This window comes from Ictidomys tridecemlineatus, chromosome 2, assembly GCF_052094955.1.
Source record: "Ictidomys tridecemlineatus isolate mIctTri1 chromosome 2, mIctTri1.hap1, whole genome shotgun sequence".
Classification (NCBI taxonomy): Eukaryota; Metazoa; Chordata; class Mammalia; order Rodentia; family Sciuridae; genus Ictidomys; species Ictidomys tridecemlineatus.
The window spans coordinates 17,779,507-17,796,681 of record NC_135478.1 but is presented as its reverse complement, the minus strand read 5'-3'; the positions used below and the strand labels follow the sequence as shown (position 1 = coordinate 17,796,681).

General features: G+C 48.4%; 1 protein-coding gene and 1 long non-coding RNA gene across 3 annotated transcripts in view; one reads left to right on the top strand and one right to left on the bottom strand.

Moving 5' to 3' along the window:
* Positions 1-6,010, bottom strand: part of Slc6a20 (solute carrier family 6 member 20) — a 48,992-nt gene extending 42,982 nt beyond the window's left edge. The window contains exon 1 of one of the 2 annotated variants that reach the window (XM_021734999.3): positions 5,668-6,010. In XM_021734999.3, the coding sequence (XP_021590674.1) occupies positions 5,668-5,788 (121 nt within the window). In that variant the 5' untranslated portion in view covers positions 5,789-6,010. The remainder of the gene's footprint in view (positions 1-5,667) is intronic. The other variant, XM_078037988.1, reaches the window with a different exon arrangement.
* LOC120891461 (uncharacterized) lies at positions 5,503-14,419 on the top strand. Its single transcript, XR_013434285.1, has 3 exons — positions 5,503-8,093; positions 8,787-9,046; positions 12,671-14,419. It is a non-coding gene; the product is annotated as an uncharacterized LOC120891461 (long non-coding RNA).
* Positions 14,420-17,175: the final 2,756 nt, after the last annotated feature.

Genomic DNA, 17,175 nt, shown 5'->3' with positions numbered 1-17,175 from the left:
TTTTCACATCTAGTAGTTGAGCTGAGCCTCAGACTCCATTGCCCCACGGCTTTTTGAATTCCCTGGGGGCAGTTAGTCCTTCTCCAGTTGTTTCAACAGAGCCTCTGAATTGCCCTTCCCAGCTCCGCCTGCTCTGGGGTGAAGGAATGGTTCTAATACTTGCCCTTTCCTGCCCCCAGGGTAATAAAACCATCTTCAAGAAGTCCCCCACTGCCTGCTGACCCTGTTTGGATTTACTGAATGACTTCAATTCAGTGCCTAGAATGCCAATATTGTTCAGTTTTAATTATTGTCTGCCTCTTCCTGTTCATAAAAGGGCACAAGATAGTGGTATGTTTTTTTGTTTGTTTGTTTGTTGTTGTGGCTTTTGTTTTTTCGTCTTTAGGTACTGGGGATTGTACTCAGGGGTGCTTAACCACTGAGCCACATCCTGAGCCCTTTTTATATTTTATTTTTGAGATGGGATGGGGTGCGCCAAGTTGCTAGGACCTTGCCAAGTTGCTGAGGCTAGCTTTGAACTCGAGATCCTCCTGTCTCAGCCTCCTGAGGTGCTGGGATGACAGGCCTGCACCACCTCGCCCAGCAGAGGGTGGCTCTTAATTTGGGCTGCACAGCCAAATACCCTGGGGAATTTTAAAAACTCCTAAGGTTCAGGCCCTGCCTGAGAGCCACCCAATCAGGGTATCTGGAGGTGGGACACAGGCACCCCTAGGTTTTCCAGGTCCTAATGATGCAAACATGCAGATGAATGGAGGCTTCTCCATTCATCACAACAGGCAGACGCTATGTTCTGCTGGTTGCTCCTCCTCCCCACTGTGGGGCGCTACACTTCAGACCCACAGTGACGGCTGGCTCAGGACTGAGGCTTAGCCTGGGGTCTGCACAGAAGAGGTTGCTTTTTTGGGGGGGAGGAGATTTCCTGGAGAGGGCAAGGTGTGTGGGGTGCACTGGTCCAAAGGAGGACATCACACATTTTGGAGCATATTGAGCAGAAGTAGAGAGGACACTGGTCCCGAGGGACAAGGGATCACAGGAGGACACTGTGGACTTGCAGGCTCTTGGCCATGCCCCCTCCAGTGTCCAGGTGCCTTCATGGTCAAGGGTCATGTCAAAACCATGGGAGGAAGCCCCCTGTCTCGAGGGTCCTAGAAGAAGGCGGTGACATCTGACACAGTGCTCTTGTCCTGTGTCAGAGAAGCTGCGGGGTGCTGGGGAGATGGCCCCAGCTTGGGCACAAAGGTGGCTCGAGCCCCAGCTACTTCCCACCAAGCAAACTTTTCTTCTCTGAACTTGTTTCCTGTCTGTAACTAGAGGGACGGGACCGACCGTGGCAGCGCTCTGCCGACTACGCAGCCGCAGGGAATGCGCCACAGTACACTTGGCGTGAGGCAGGAGCCCACTGGAGGGGTTCTGGAAACCAACCAATCAGGACTGGTTCTGGAAACACTGGGGTGCCCAGGAGACGTCCACACTGCGGTGCCTGGCATGTCAAAACTTGCTTGCAAATCGTAGGTGTTGACAATTTATGACCTCTGACACCCAGCTTCTGTCCCTCCCAGAGAACTGTAGACACAGCGAGTCTCATCCTGAATGCACCCGGTTACCAACATATACACAGGTCATAGGTGAGCACTCGAGTGGTGGCCTGGCCCATTCCTGGAACTGATGTGCTGTGGATCAGCCCCAGGGTGTGAGCAGTGGTCTCCATGGCACCTGGCTCCAGTGGTAAAGGGGATGGCCCAGACCAGCTCACAAGAGCCAACTGTCCCCCTCTTCCCCAGCCCTGCACAGTGGGACAATATGGTGGTGGTTTGGAACCAGCTATGGTGAAAATCTTTATACCACGATCATCAGCAAATGCTATGAATTAGTTCCTGCTCCCCCAAACAAGCACCCCATGCCAGGCCCCCCAGCTGCTGGTGATCTGGGGACACATGAGCTACCCTGACCTTTTCTGCAAAGAGTGGTCCATGGACCAAGCGGCAGCCTTACAAGGAGCTTGTTGGAAGTACTGAATCCTGCTCTCCCTGCAGGTCTCTGGGCATGAAGCTCTGGGAGGAGGAGGGGATCTGTTGGAGATGCGATGCTTTAAGCAGTTTGGGGTTAGCAGAGATAAGGGGGGCGGGCTGGAAGAGCTCACTTCCTGACCCAGAGAGGAGTAGAGGCTTTGAGGGGAAGTGGAACATCAAACCTGAGAGCATGCTTTCCCAGGGTGTGGTCAGGTGCCATCTGATGCCCACCTCTGTGATGTTCAAAAAGAATATAAAGAAAATTTAAGAGGGAATAAAAATCTATGTTTCCTGCTCTTGTTTCTCTGCGTTTCTTCCATGCACACGTTTACATAAAGTGACTCGTGGGTTTGTTTGTCCCCATAGGTTAGTACTTGGCACACTGCCTCCCTGGTTTCTTCCAGCATAATCACTGCCTTAGACTTTGACATGGTGGCCCCAGACCTGCTGATCTTCTCAAAAAGGGATTTGGTGACGTTCCTTCGACTGCTTATTTTTATTTCTGGCACCAGCGGCCAGAGCTGTACAGAGAAGACCGGTACCTGGAATGTAATGTTCAGAATTAACATTCCTCGTGCCAGGCCTGGCCTGGAGAGCAGAAAGGGATCACCTCCTTGGCCCATGGAAAGGAGTGCAGACCCTAATCTGCCTGCTTCTGGAAGCATTTTGGCACAGCTGGGGGGATTGGGGCTTATAAACAAAGCCCTTCATTTGTTGGGGGTGTTGGCAGCTCTGGGGAGAAGGAGGTTATACCCTGTGGAGTATTTTTGTGATGTGGCTTGTTCATCCTTCATGTCCAGGTCACGAATGAGTTGTAAACTGCCTGGGTTTGGGGCCATGTATATCACGTATTCATAGGTGACTACTGTGCAGCAGAAACCACCGGTATTCCGCCTCACAGCTTTTCATCACAGACCCCGTTCATTCATTCAGCAAGTATTTATTGGGTGCCTCCTCCAGCCCCACCCACCATGAGGCTGGGTGAATGGGGAGACAGAGAAACCTAGGACGTCTCTGCTTCTGACCAACTGCTACCTTGGCCAGACAGGTAGTGGGAAGGGTCACAAAGAGCAGCCGGGCTGACAAGAGCACCCCAGGGGAAGAATCTATCTTGTGCAAAGAGTTGAGGCAGAGAAGTTGGCCCTTGTTGACAAAGAGCTGTGCAGAAGAGCTGGGGGTGAAGTTTTGCAGAAGATGAGTGGGCAAGAAATGAGGTAGAAATACAGGGGAGTTGTTAGGTGGTCAAATGACTATTGTGCCAAATTTGAATTTGCTCTTTATTCTGTAGACACTCGTCATCCACCTGACCTATGGCCCATCCATTCACCTGCCCACCCACCAATCTATCCACCACCCAGCCCCCAGCCATCTGGAACCACCCGTCCAGCCTAAGTGTCCTCTGCACCAGGCCCAAGATTTCCTCTTGTTGTTCTTTCTGGGCTCCAAGGTCTTGAGGTTTCCCTAGCAACTCCTGGATACATAGTTGACTTCAGAACCACCCAGCCCACCCATGTCTGTTATGGACCACACTATCTGGGCAATGACCAAACAGACTCCATGTTACCCTGAGACTCGATGGCACATTAAAAAATGCTTCTCCCATGGGATCACTCCGCCTCTGAACCCATATCATGTTTGGCAACACAAAATGACAATTCTTGTAATTCAATGTAAAATTGTTCTCTCTTTGATTCCCATTTTTCTTGGGCAATGTACCCTGGCAGAGAATGATTGTCTAGATGTTAGCCACCATTCTTTAACTTGTACTCAACTAGGGTCGTTTTGACCCACTTCCCCGTCTGCTTATGATTTTAGATCTCATGACCTTTGTTTATGGTTTGGAATCATAGCAACAGCCACTTACGATTAATATGGTTTTGGACTCAAACCCCGAGAGGAGGTCAAAGGATGTAGACTTGCAGCCTACCCCTTGGCCTGCCAGCTCGTGAATAAAGGTTCTGTCTCCTGCTTTAAGATCTAGTCAGTGATTTATTGCAATCTTGCCATAACATGCCTACCTGCAGACTATTTAGGTGATGGAATTAAGCAGTCATGTGACACTGAGACTAGGTTAGCCTGAAAATTGGGTGTTGTTACCCAGGATAAAGGCTGGTATGCTGAGCTCAGAACTGTATGAAAGTCTCCCTTCCAAAGTCAGTGAGGAAGATGAGGGAGTATGTGGCAGCAACTGCCCTTCACATAATAAGTGGGTGTTTATGCATTTCAAATTTTGAAAAGGATCCAGAATTGAGAATATTAAAAAAAAAATCTCTATGGATTAAACTTTTGCTGAGTTGTTTTTGAGCTGGGGGAGGGGGAGGTGATGGGAGGAGGGAGCAGTATTTAGGACTTGGTCTTAAATGGGTCAAATTTTGTGTGAATACTTGGATCTAACATCTTTCATTGTCTTTTATGCTGATGATAGAAGACACAGAGAGGGCGGGTGGGGGAAGAGAAGCAAAAAGATAAACTCCTGACAATACATTGGCACAGTTCCCCCATTCCCTTTTCTCTGCCTATTTTCAACATAATTGTTTAAAAATTCAAATCCGTTTTATAAAGTTTTGACTCTGACTTCCACTCCCTCCACTTTCATACACGATGAAAACATAGATAAAATTTTATAAACAAGCCACTTTAAGGCTGCCAAGAACATCACTGTGAATGCTCCATAGTTTATCGAACTCCTTAGTCGTGGGCTTAGGAAGTTTCTAAAGTTTAATCTTATCCAAAGGTGGTGGCCATCCTGTTTTCTACCTTCTGTGAGAACTGTGAGAATTTCTTTAGGCAGAATGTTAGAAAAGGAACAACCGAGGAAAGACGTCTTTAAATGGTGCCACTTGAGTCCCTCTTGCCACACCTCCCAGGTGGCTTGAGGTGATGCTGGCTGTCCCCTGAGCTGCGGCAATGGTTCATAGGAAACATTTGTCAAAAACAACCCACAAAATCCAGGTAGGGAATGATCTGCCTTTCCTGCCTCATGGTTCCAAACCAAACCGTTCTCCCCTCCCCAAACTAATCTTTTCACGAAAGATGTGAAAGAGGCCGGTTGAGATGGCTGCACACCTGTAATTCCAGCAACTCAGAAGGCTGAGGCAGGAGGATCACAAGTTCAAGACCAGCCTCAGCAACTTCTCGAAAAATAAAAAGGGCAAGGAATGTGGCTCGGTGGTAAAGCGCCCTTGGGTTCAATCCTCGTGCCCAATAAAATAAAATCAAAAGAAATAAAGAAGAAGAAGTTAAAAGAAATAGCTGGAAATTAAAAACCTGAGTCCTGGGTATCAATCCTGCTGTGCAAGGGACTTCAGTTTCAGATGTGAAACTTGTAATTTTGTCCTTAGTTTTGCTCGTCGTACACTTCAGGTTTCTAAGAAGCCACGTCGGGGGGCCACCTCTCCTTCTCCCGGGGGAGAGAGCAGCATCCCGCGCCTTGGCTCTCACCCTGCTGCAGCTGCAGCGGACGACTGGGAGCTCTGCTCTGGGTGGACTCCGGGTGGGGTCGGGGGTTCGGGGAGGACCTGGCTCTGTGGCTGCGGGCTGAGCGATCGGTCGCGCTCCGAGCCTAGGCGCGCTGGCTCCTAGCCGGGTGCAGCCCCGCGCCTCCCGCGCCTCCCGCGCGCAGCCCAGCGCCCCGCGCCCACGGGCTGGGCGCACTCACCTCCGCCGTACAGCTGGCACAGGTAGGGGAAGCGCCACACGTTGCCCAGGCCCACGGCATAGGAGATGCAAGCCAACACGAACTGCCGCTGGTGGCCCCATTGCGGCCGCACCTTCTCCATGGCGCGACTCCACTGGCCCCGCTGCCCCGGACGCGGCGCTCTCGGCTCTTGGCTTTTAATTGCTAATCTTATTAACGGCGCCCGCGGAGGGCGAGGCTGGTAATGGCTGACGGCGAGCCCCACCCGCCGGGCCGCCGCGCTGGGGAAGCGCCCGGGGTGGTGGGCGCGGGGCGGTAAAAAGAGCTCCCGATGGGGTCCCTCGGCCCCTTGCCCCTTTTTGATCGAGTGCCCCCTGGGTGCCAAGCCTGGTCGCGGACATCCCAGCCCTCCTGGAGCTGGCTTTCTGGGGAAGGGAGACGCCTACGTGGGACTGGATGGAACATTTCCAAGGGTCCTTGACCCCCAGCGGGGGCAGTTTCATAGGTTGGACCGAGTGCATGTGCGAGACCAAGAGAGAGACCCAGGGAAGACCTCTAAGGCAAAGCAAACGGGTAGTGGTTCCGCGGAGGAGGAGCCGGGACCTTCCCGCAGAGACTAGAAGGAGCCAGGGACCGTCCCCTCTCCAGCGCCCAGGGTAGCACTGTCCGCTGTACAGCTGGGCTCTGCACCTATGGGCGGGCGGGGATGGAATCAGGCTTTGAAGTATTGCTGTGGGAAACTCCACTGTCCAGGCCAGAACAGGGACCTGGAATTCTGATTCCTTAGGCCAAGTCGGGACCAGACCCACAAGGTGGCTTAGGTGCAGTGGGTCACCCGACATGACATGGACTACGCCTGCACTTTGTGTTAAAATAGGATCTTGGTTAGTATCGAAGTTCCACCACGGACTTGCTGTGAAATCTTGGCAAGTCATTTGACTTCTCTGAACCTCTGTTTCCTCCCCAATAGTGGGAGCAAACATACCCCACCAAGGGGAGGGCTCACGTGAGAATTAATTGAGGGCTTATTGCCTGGCATATAGTAAAAGCTCAATAAAAAAGCCACTATTATTGTAAGTGCCCAGGAGGCTAGATAACCAAAGACTAGCTAACCCAGCAAATGAGATGATAACACACTTTGAACTATGCCTGTTACCCAGTAAGAGATAAGAAAATGCTAAATAAACAAGTGAAATTTAAAAGCGAAAAGCAGAGCTGTTAGTGAACTCTTCCTTAAAACCAAAATGCAGTCAATGCTGTTGGAGGTTTCTTAGACCTTTGAAATTCTTCTGGTGCCTGCCTGCTGATCGGGGCGGGGGAATGGTCCTGGTAGGAGGCTTCCCCAGACAAACTATCCTGGAACTTTTACCTCCAAAAAAGAAGAGAAGGAGGATCCACAGTGCAGTCGGAGAGACTATGCAGATATTTGTGTGTATCATTCCATTTAGGGGCTATCACAATGAGACTGTGAAGAGCATCCTAACATTTTTGGTGGATGGATGCACTTACCGTTGGGACTTGGGGGCTTAGGATAGGTACATGTTCAGCTCTGGTGATACCGGCCCCACTGCTTTCCACAGTGGTGGTACCAGTTCATTGGTTTGGGTCACTGGGCATCCTCACACCCCACTTGTTCTGTTTTTGATGTCGTCTAATCTGTTTGCTGCCTTGAGCTATCTGCTTACATGTTCTTGTTCTCATAAATGAGTTTTCCCAGAGGATTCCTCACTATGCAGGGACATTCAAGAACTCAGAGAGATGCCCGGCACAGTTGTCTATCACCTGGGACATGGGGCTACTTGAAATTTGTTGGCTTGGCAGAGGCCAGGCCCCTGTTTAATTCCCTACCAGAGGGATCTCACCTCCTTCCATTCATTACAGGCACGCTCCCTGGGAGTCCGTCCAGTGTGTTGGAGGGGGTACTGGTTTGGGCAGCACAAAGAATCACCCAGATAACTCCACAACAGGACCCAGCGCTTGCAAATGAGGGAGTCGCTCAGGTCACCTTGCTCCAATCTGACAAGGCCAGAGGCACTGATGGGGCTGCCCATGTGGAAAGGAAGTGTCACCCTCCTGAGCTCCTGTTGTTCTATCAGCTCTGTTTCCTTACAGATGCCGCTTGCTTGGAGAAGTGAAAGCTGGAGACTGATAACCACCTGCTCCCAGTTACCCACTGTCAAGTTATCATGTTCACCCTACTCCCTACCACAGAGTCCAGATGCCATGTTGACACTCCAGAAAACTTTGGCTCATTACGTCTCATTATAATGATATAAAACACACCCACCCGTGCCATGACAGATCTGGCCATGCCCAAGCTAGAGAAGAAAAGAGATGGCACCGCGATCCCTGGATCTCCTCCCCTTCCTATGAGAAACTCTGATAATAGCATGCAGACCACACCCCCTTGTCACCCATTGCTAGTGAACATCCAGACTCCAGAGAAGGTACCTGTAGAATATGAGCGCTTCTTCTTTGTTCTTTGGCCATTGACTAAAATTTCCCCTCTGCTCCCGGTACTGTTTGCTTATTTGCAAACAGGACTGAGTAGGAAAAGAATCTGCCAATTTAGTAACAGAAGAGTGGGTGGGTGGGCTTCCAACCGGTGGGATCGAATGTGGGCTGGAGAGTGTTTTACCCTGATCTCTCCAGAAAAAGCTCTGATTTGTATATTTGTCGATTTCCGTGGTGTAAATACTCCCACAAAGGCCAATTCCGAGCCACCGATGAGATGTCATTAATCATGGAGTTGGAGAGAGATGTGCACTAATGCATCATTAAAATGAATTTACAGGGGCTGGGGTGGGGGCTCAGTGGTAGAGCACTCACCTAGCACGTGTGAGGCACTGGGTTCGATCCTTAGTACCACATAAAAATAAATAAATAAAATAAAGGTATCGTGTGTGTGTGTGTGTGTGTGTGTGTGTGTGTGTGTGTGTAAAATGAATTTACACCATGCAGGTACAGTGGACACAGATAGCCTTGAAAGCATAGCTAACGGTATAGTAAATATTAGAAAATGGCATTTATTTACCTCTGAGCAATGTTCCTTTGAATATTTATGACCTCTATTTTAAAAGATGTATGCAATAACTATTTTTATAGAACTCAGTTCCTAATAATGGCTGTTTAATAACCAGCTTGCAAAATGTCTGAAAAATTTCCGGTCAGCTCTCAGGAGCCTGAAGGAGCCAGCGCCAGCACCCCATGAAGGCGGTGGAGGGAGTTTGGAGCAGGGGAGGGGGTTCCGCTCTCCTTGGTGGCTGGAGCCCCAGAACAGTACGGTTTTCAGCCTAGCTGAGCCCTACCCTGTATGCACCAAGGAACCTGCAAGAGCAGTTCAGGAGAGCCTGCCACGTGCCCCATGTCAATCAGGACAAGATGCCCTGCAGGATAGCAGGTGAGCATGCCTGTGTTATCTGATTTCTGCCACAGGTGGAGAAGGAGGGCACCGCCCTGATATAGTTGCATGGGTGTGAGCCACTCGACCTGTGTCAGGGTTCCAGATTCCTACCCCACCAACTACGAAGGTCACACAGCTTTCAATCATTTGCTTATCCTGGTGATTCCATTTTTATTTAACCATCCGGGGCTCCCAGTTATCCACAAGATAAAGTCCAAACTCCTTTGCTTTCTTTGTGAGGGCCTGGGGATTTTTTTTTTTTTTTAAATTGGGCCTTGAGGAATTTGACCCTTGCACACCTGGGTTCCAGAACCTGGAGTTTTCACTTTCGGGAAAATGCTGTGTGTTTGCGTATCTCTGAGCAGCCCCTCAGCCCGGGAATAAATCCTTTCTGTTCTTCTCCAACCTGATGAAATATGACCCGTTTTTGGAAACACCTGCACCCCATCCCCAGCCAGAATGGATCGCTGCCACTCTGTGCACCCAAGTCTGGCTTGGTCTAAGGCTTACAGTGCTGTGTTGTCATGAAGAGTGCGTTCATTGTACCTGTGCCCTCAGGTCTTTTCCCCCTAGTGCCAGGTATGTGGTTGAGTCTCAAGAATTCATGGAGAAATAAAAACTCCGCTGCCGACTGAGCCCTGGGTGCAGTGAAGCTCATGCTCGCTGTTCACAGCTCCCACCACCCTCAGACGTCTGCATTGCAGAACCTTTCTTTGGTCCATTGAAGTCTTTATTGTACATGGGCTATGTCCCAGGAGGCTTGTAGGCTCTGGAACTCAAGCCAAAACCTGGATCATGACTGTCCCCTTCCCCACGACCCAAGGTACCTGCTCACACAGAGAGACACACAGTGCAAACAGGAGTTTGGAAACCAGCAGGAGGAGGCTCTGTAGAGGAAATGCTGAGGGACTGACCCAGCTCAGGTGGGAAGGAGGAGAGTCCTCCCAAGAGCCTAGAGAAGCACCTTCCTAAGGGCTGTGCATACATGCACCTATATGTGCAGGCATAAATGCATGCACATGTGTGTGCATGGTGTGTGTGTGCATTGGTGATATGTGCATTTGTGTATATGCACATGTGTGTACATATATGTGTGCTGTATGTGCACTTGTGAGTATGCATGTGTGCAGTGTGTGTACTCATTTGTGTGCAGTATGTACATGTGCAGGCATGTGTGGGTGCATATGTGGGTGTATGAATGTGTATGTGTACATATGCAGTTTCTGTGTGTGTGCACTGTGTGCATGAGTGTAAGTATGGTGTGCATTTGTGTGTGTGTGCAAGGGTGTGTTGGTTGGTGCAGTGTGTGTCCTGGTGTGTGTGTGTGTGTGTGTGTGTGTGCGTGCGTGTGTGTGGTGTGGATGGGTGTGTGGTGTGAAGGAGCTGCGAGTGTCCCATCCCTTCTCCCTGAGACCTAGGGTTCTCTTGGCTGCTATGGAGCTTCTGGCCTCAGCCCAGGACCTGGGCGTGGCCCGGTAGAGCAGTGCTTCTGAAGCCTCAGTGTGCCCAGCAGCCCCTGGGAGTCTTGTGAAAACACAGTTCCTGGTTCCATGGGTTCTGTGTTTCCCACAATCTCCCAGAGGATGCCCCAATTTGGAGTCAGACCCATCTATCCCTCCCACGCTCCTGCCATGTTTGCCATTTTTGACATGTTTGTGAACCAAATGTACCGATTTTTAATCATTTCCTTTTAAATGAATTCACTTGTTCACATAAATACATCTGAGAAGGAAGTTTTATATCCTTACCATACATGAAAAGCTAGTGTTTTTCGAATGCATTTTTAAGATGCATCCACCCACCTTAAACATTTTTAAAGGTCTCGCTGGTGCCTCCTTAAGCCACGCTCTGTCCTCCATGGGTCTTGCCTATAGACTCTGCCCACACAGCCCTGGAATTCTCAGAAGCATCCACGGGATTGTGCCCAGGGCTTGGACAGGGCTGGTACAGAGCCTCCTATAGAGTAGCCCACCGTGGTGCCTTCGTGTTTCTGTATGGCATTTTATTTGGCATAGAGTTAGGGTCTCCAATATACCAGAAACCCCTATCTGAGCCCATTCCTTTGTTGTAGAGAAGAGGATCTGGAGTTCTCTGTGCACCACATTCACCACGTGTGGTCACTTAACTTTAATTGAAAGGAATCAACGCCATCCTCAGTATTGGGTTCCTCGGTCACACCAGCCACATTCCAGGAGCATGAAAGCCGTATGTGGCCAATGGCTGCTGTGTGGGACAGGGCAGACACAGAGCACTGCCATCCTCCCAGGAGTGCCTTGGGACAGCCCCAAGGTGTGGGGTCAGGGGGAGGGATCCAGTGACGGTTCCTTCCATGGACTTTCCTCTCTGGGCTTGGAGTCTGTGCAGCTGCTTGGGATAAAGCCATGTCCTGCATGTGTCCTGTCGTTCTCTGTCTCTCAGAATGCTGAGCGGGGCATCCTGGGCTTGCCCAGGGCTGTGTGTGGCTCCCCATCCTGGAGCAGGGAGACTACATATGCTCCAAGGTGCCTCCAGGCCCTGAACCTCCTTCTCCTGGAGGATGAGAGACACACCAGAGCTCTCTTCCGACTGACCCTACCCCTGCTCCTCCAGCTGCCTTTCGGTCTCCTATGCCCCAGAATCTGCCCTCTGTCCACGGGCCCCTGACCCTGGACCTCCCTCCCTATTTTCCTAGTGCCACCCTTTCTGGCCTGGACCTCATGGTTGGCCAGTTCCACTCAGCTCCCTCCCCCCTACCTTTGTCCTCTGGCTCCCTCCGCTGTTTTGCCTGCCACTTAAACTCCAGGATTTCTGGACTCTCCAGGCTGCTGCTAGGGGATCCTGGGGAACCACCGACAGCTGCATTGGAAGCACAGGTGCGGGAGCTCAGCAGGGTCTTGCTGTCGCTCACTCCTCCGAGATCCATCTCTGGTCCCATGCTGTCTGTGGCCCTGGGAGAAGGTTCCAGACCTTCTCTGTGTGCCTCAAACCTTTCCTCCCACATCCCTCATCTCACTGATGACTTAACAGAGGTCCCACGAGCCCACAGATAGCCCAGGGGAACTCGCCTCACGCTGGCCCTCTCCCCACGGGTTGCCCTGAGCTTGGGCCTCAACCCTCCCCTGGGGCTTTGGCATCTCCCCCATCAGTTATCCTTCTCTCCCTGGCACTGCTGAGACCACCCCCCACACCCCCGACGCACACATACCCCACACCTTCCTTCCCAGGTTCCCCTAACAGCGTGTTCTAGAATCTTCTGGATCTCACCACCAATCTTTATCCAAAGGTGTGGCCATATTCCTTGCCCTGGTTTCTCATCACACCATTCGCTCCCTGCCTCTGAAGGAGTGATGTGGCGCTGAGACCTAACTTATCGGGAACCCATTCTGTCACATACACCAGGACATTACGACCTTCCCTTTTTGTTTCTTTTCTGTTCCTTCTGTTGTGATGGAAGGACCCTTCTTCCCAGCCAAGACTGTGTGTGCTGACCACCTCCCCTGCATGTCTGCAGACCCAGACCAGGATCAATACACAGCGAGTCCTAAACCGACTAGATGACTTGGCCCCGGATGGAGGTTTGTTAGTGCATGAGGAGATTTGGAAAATGATCTTAATATATCAACCACTATTTTTTCTTTTCAGAATGAAATATAATATCTTTACAGAAAACTGCACCGAAAAATCCATCTCTATCTCAAATGAATGCTTTCCCTCAGCTCAAGAAAATCCTCTCCACCCCGTCAGCCTCCGGGCCTCGCACCTGCATTCAAGTGTTCATACTTCATATCACACGTTCACATGGTACACTGTGAAAAAATACCGTGGTTGTTCTTCCGCGTCTGACTTCTTCTGTCTCACATGATGTCTTGTTTGTTTTGTCTAAGTTCGTATTGTAGTGACAGCGTTTTCTTGCCACGCTATTATATTGCCTATGTGACTATATTTGTATATTATTTGTGCATTTTATTACTGATGGACATTTGGGTCATTTACAATTTTTTAGCTCAGCGTGGAGAATGTTGCTAGAAACATCCTGGTACATGTGTCCTGGTACACACACGCTAGCGTTTCTCTGGATGGGAAGGCTGAACCACGGTATGTCAGGAGATGGTCTCTATGTTGGTTGTATCAATTCATATATATGTGTATATATGTGTGTGTGTGTGTGTGTGTGAATAGGTATGTATAAATATAAATATATGAATTTATATATGTGTGTATCAATATTTCCATGACAGTCTAAGATTTCTAGTTGCTTTATATTCTTGCATAGTCTGATAAAGGAAAAAAAAGGGGGAAATTTATTAAAAATTCAGGACAAATAGCATAAAGTATGACAGAAGATGGAAATCCAAATGCTATTAGTAATAATAGTAAATTTGGACAAGTTAAGTGGACCATATATGAAAGTCAGAGACCAAAATGAGATTTTAAAATCAGAAATACCTACATGCTATTCATAAAGAGGTATTACCAACCATCAGATCACAGGAAAATGTATAGCAAAATTACAAAAAAAAAATGTACCAGGAGAATGCTACTCAAAATAAAGCTAGGAATGGCTGTATTGCACATCAGACAAGACAGACTTTAAACCACATAGTGTCACTAGCAATGGAAAGAACATTTATCACAAGAAAGATAAATATCTGCATAATCAACACAATTAATAAAATGGCTTCAAAAAAAAACAAGGAAAAAATTTGATGGGACTACAAGGAGAACCTGGAATTTCTTCCATCATGATGGAGATTTCTGAACCCCTCTCTCATTGCTGGTAGATAAAGCAGAACACACAAAGAATAGGGAATGAAACGGGTAAGGCAGATTATCGTAAAAAGAACCAAATGGAACTTCTAGAAGTGAAACATGCAATAATGGAATTTTAAAACTCAGTCAATGTGTTTAAAAGCAGACTAGACAGAGCTAAAGAGAGATGAGATGGACTTAAAGATAGGTCAGGAAAGATGATCTGGCATACTGCACAAGAGATAAAGAGACAAAAAAAAAAAAAAAGAAAGAAGATAAGATATATATAAATAAGATGCTGGGTGTGGTGGTGTGCGCCTGTAATCCCAGCGGCTCGGGAGGCTGAGACAGGAGGATCTCTAGTTCAAAGCCAGCCTCAGCAAAAGTGAGGTGCTAAGCAACTCAGTGAGACCCTTCTCTAAATAAAATACTAAATAGGACTGGAGGTGTGGCTCATTGGTCAAATGCCCCTGAATTCAATCCCCAGTACAAAAAAAAAAAAAAAAAAAAGAGCCAAAATAAACCAAATAGATAAGAAATGTGGGGCTGGGGATGTGGCTCAAGCGGTAGCGCGCTCACCTGGCATGTGTGTGGCCGGGTTTGATCCTCAGCACCACATACAAACAAAGATGTTGTGTCCGCCGAAAACTAAAATAAATAAATAAATATTTAAAAATTCTCTCTCTCTCTCTGTCCCCCTCTCTCTCTTAAAAAAAAAAAATGTGGGACAGTAAAATCTAATGTATGTTTACCTAGAATTTTAAGAAGAAGAGTGAGGTACGGGGATATAGTAGTATTTAAAGCATTAAGAGCTCATCATTTCCCACCCACTGATGCATGAAGCCCAGTGAATTCTCTATAGGATAAAATAATAATAATATACATAACGCGTCTTAATCAGCCTCCAGAACATCACGGCAGGGACCTTGATCCATGATAAGATCTCACCACAGAAGAGACTTTTGGGACAGTTTGAAAACATAAAAAGGTACAACTTAAAATTTGAACAGGTAGAAGAGGGTATCACTTAGAGGACTGATAAGATGTAAAATAGTGGGGCTGGGGATGGGGCTCAGCGGTAGAGCGCTTGCCTGGCACACTAGAGGCACTGGGTTTGATCCAAAGCATCACTAAAAATAATAACTAAAGGTATTGTGTTCATCTGCAACTAAAAAAAAAAAAAGAAATTTAGAAAAAGAACTAAAATGTTGTGAGGAGGTGGACAATTTTAGACTTCCTGAAGGTTTGCAAAGCAAAAGTTTCAAGGAGTTTTCCCCCAAATGTCTTTTCAGGACTTCAGGATCTAATCAGGGTTCAAACATTTCATTGAGTAGCTGTGAATAGAGAACTGTTCTAGGGTAAAGTTTTCCCAGCTTTTAATTTTCCTGACGTTGACTTTCCGAAAGACCAGGCTAATTGTTTCAATTGCATAATGTCCTGTATTCAGGATTTGTCTGATTGTTTCATTTTGGGGTCATTGAACACTGGCTCCCTGCTGCCCCCCCTGGGCTGGTAACTTGCAGAGCCCGTGTTCAATTTGGTCTTCACGCAGTGTTTGTAAGCACACCTCCACTCACACATGCGTGATAGCATTGTAGAGTTAAACAATTAACTGCATTTGCCATTGGTGGCCTTCGGAAGCAAAATACATACTGAGTCGATAACCTAAGTCGACATCTTATGTTTCTCAAATGGGGTCCAGTTCTGATCTTTCACTGAATACTTCCAAGCAATTGAGAAAATCCAATAAATCTAACAAGAGGCCAAGGGCCCCCCGCCCCTGCCCCCGCAGGGCAGTGAAGAATTGCTGGTCAGAAATAGAGACCGCGGCCTCCATGACACTGGGACTGGGTTGATGGCTAGCAGGGCTGTTTCTGGCCCTGCTTCTGCTGTGGGGGTATGACAAAGATGAATGGGACGCAGATGACTTTAAGGAAATGCAAAGTCCAAGTCTTGAGAGCAAAGAAAGTCTAGCTTAGTGTAGGGGAAGACATTAAATAAGTCTGAATCTATACTTTAGCAGTAGATACTGGGTACAAACTCAGGGCATCCCGAGACTTGGAGTAGGAGAAAAGAATATAAGTTTAGCCTCTGGTGTCCTTCTATCCATGTACCCACCTCCAAAGGACAGCGGCGTGGAGAGAGTCAGCAACCTGAGTGGGTTTTCCGTGAGCTGATGCTTGTTTGTCTGAAGTCATTAATTGGAGCAAACTAGCACAAAGCAGGCACTGTTTAGAAAGGCCAGGCTGGAACAAACACCGTTTTCAGGTCAGAGAGAACAGATGCAGGAAGGAGCTTGCTTGGAAAACACAGTGGCTCTCCCCACCACTACTTCTCAGTGGGTTGCCTGCCTTGGGTAAGGCAGCCCCGTGCTGTGGGAACAGCGGGCGGGGAGATTGGCACTGAAGCCTTTGGGATTCTTTGTTGGTCTTGGCTTCATTCATTCCTTGAACTCAAATATATTTTTTTTTCCCTGGCAACAAGAATTCAGACCAGCAAGAAGGCAAGTCTGGTGGTAGGGGGGAAACAGACAGAACACTGTGTCAATATTTTCCAGGGTCAGAGTATGCCTGAGCCATGCTGCCTGGGCTAGTGACCCCCGAGGAGATTCACTGTGTCCTGCTAAGATGTTCTGTTCTCGATCTCTCCTTTCAAAACAGGAGAAGCCCTGTGAGCGTCCCTCTGCCAGGAAACACACATTCTTTGTTTCACAAGTTCAAAGTCGCGCGTAAGCTCTGGGGTTCAAAGTGTATTTTTCTTCCACCTTTCCCATCCTCAAAACATGGTCTGGTGGTGGTGGTGGGGAGCTATGTGCATGGGTATCCCTGAGGAGTTTGTGAAAAATCTCAGGCCAGAGTTAAAGAAGACCCCTGGTGCTCAGGAGCACCCCGAATTTTTAAGTCAGAGAGTGCATCAGAATTATCCTTGGAGCTTTGAAATGCAGATGCAAGAATCTCGAGAAAAAAAAAATGTTCTCAGCAGAGGAGTCTCTTGATGTCTAGTTCTAGAAGGTTCCATAAGGTTGACTCTGGCTACCTTTCTCCAGGAGAGCAGGAATCCTACCGTCACTGCTCCGCCACTCAATTTATTCATCTTCATTGATCTCTGATCTTCTCTCTGCTGAACCCTCCTCTATTTTAGCCTTGTCTCCAGTGCTAAATCTCGTCTCTAAAATCCAGTGAGTCAACAGGGAAAAGAAAAAAAAAGAGGTCTTAAAGATAATTTTGTTATCCATGCAACATGCACGTCTTCTCATGAGCTAAAGGAGCCCCACACCGGTTCCATGCTTACCCAAGTGCCATTTGTCTGAAAATAACTCAGACACTATCTGGGAGTGGTTGTACTGCATCCATTCTTCCCCTGCTGGGTTACAGGGAAATTCACACTCCTGGAACTTC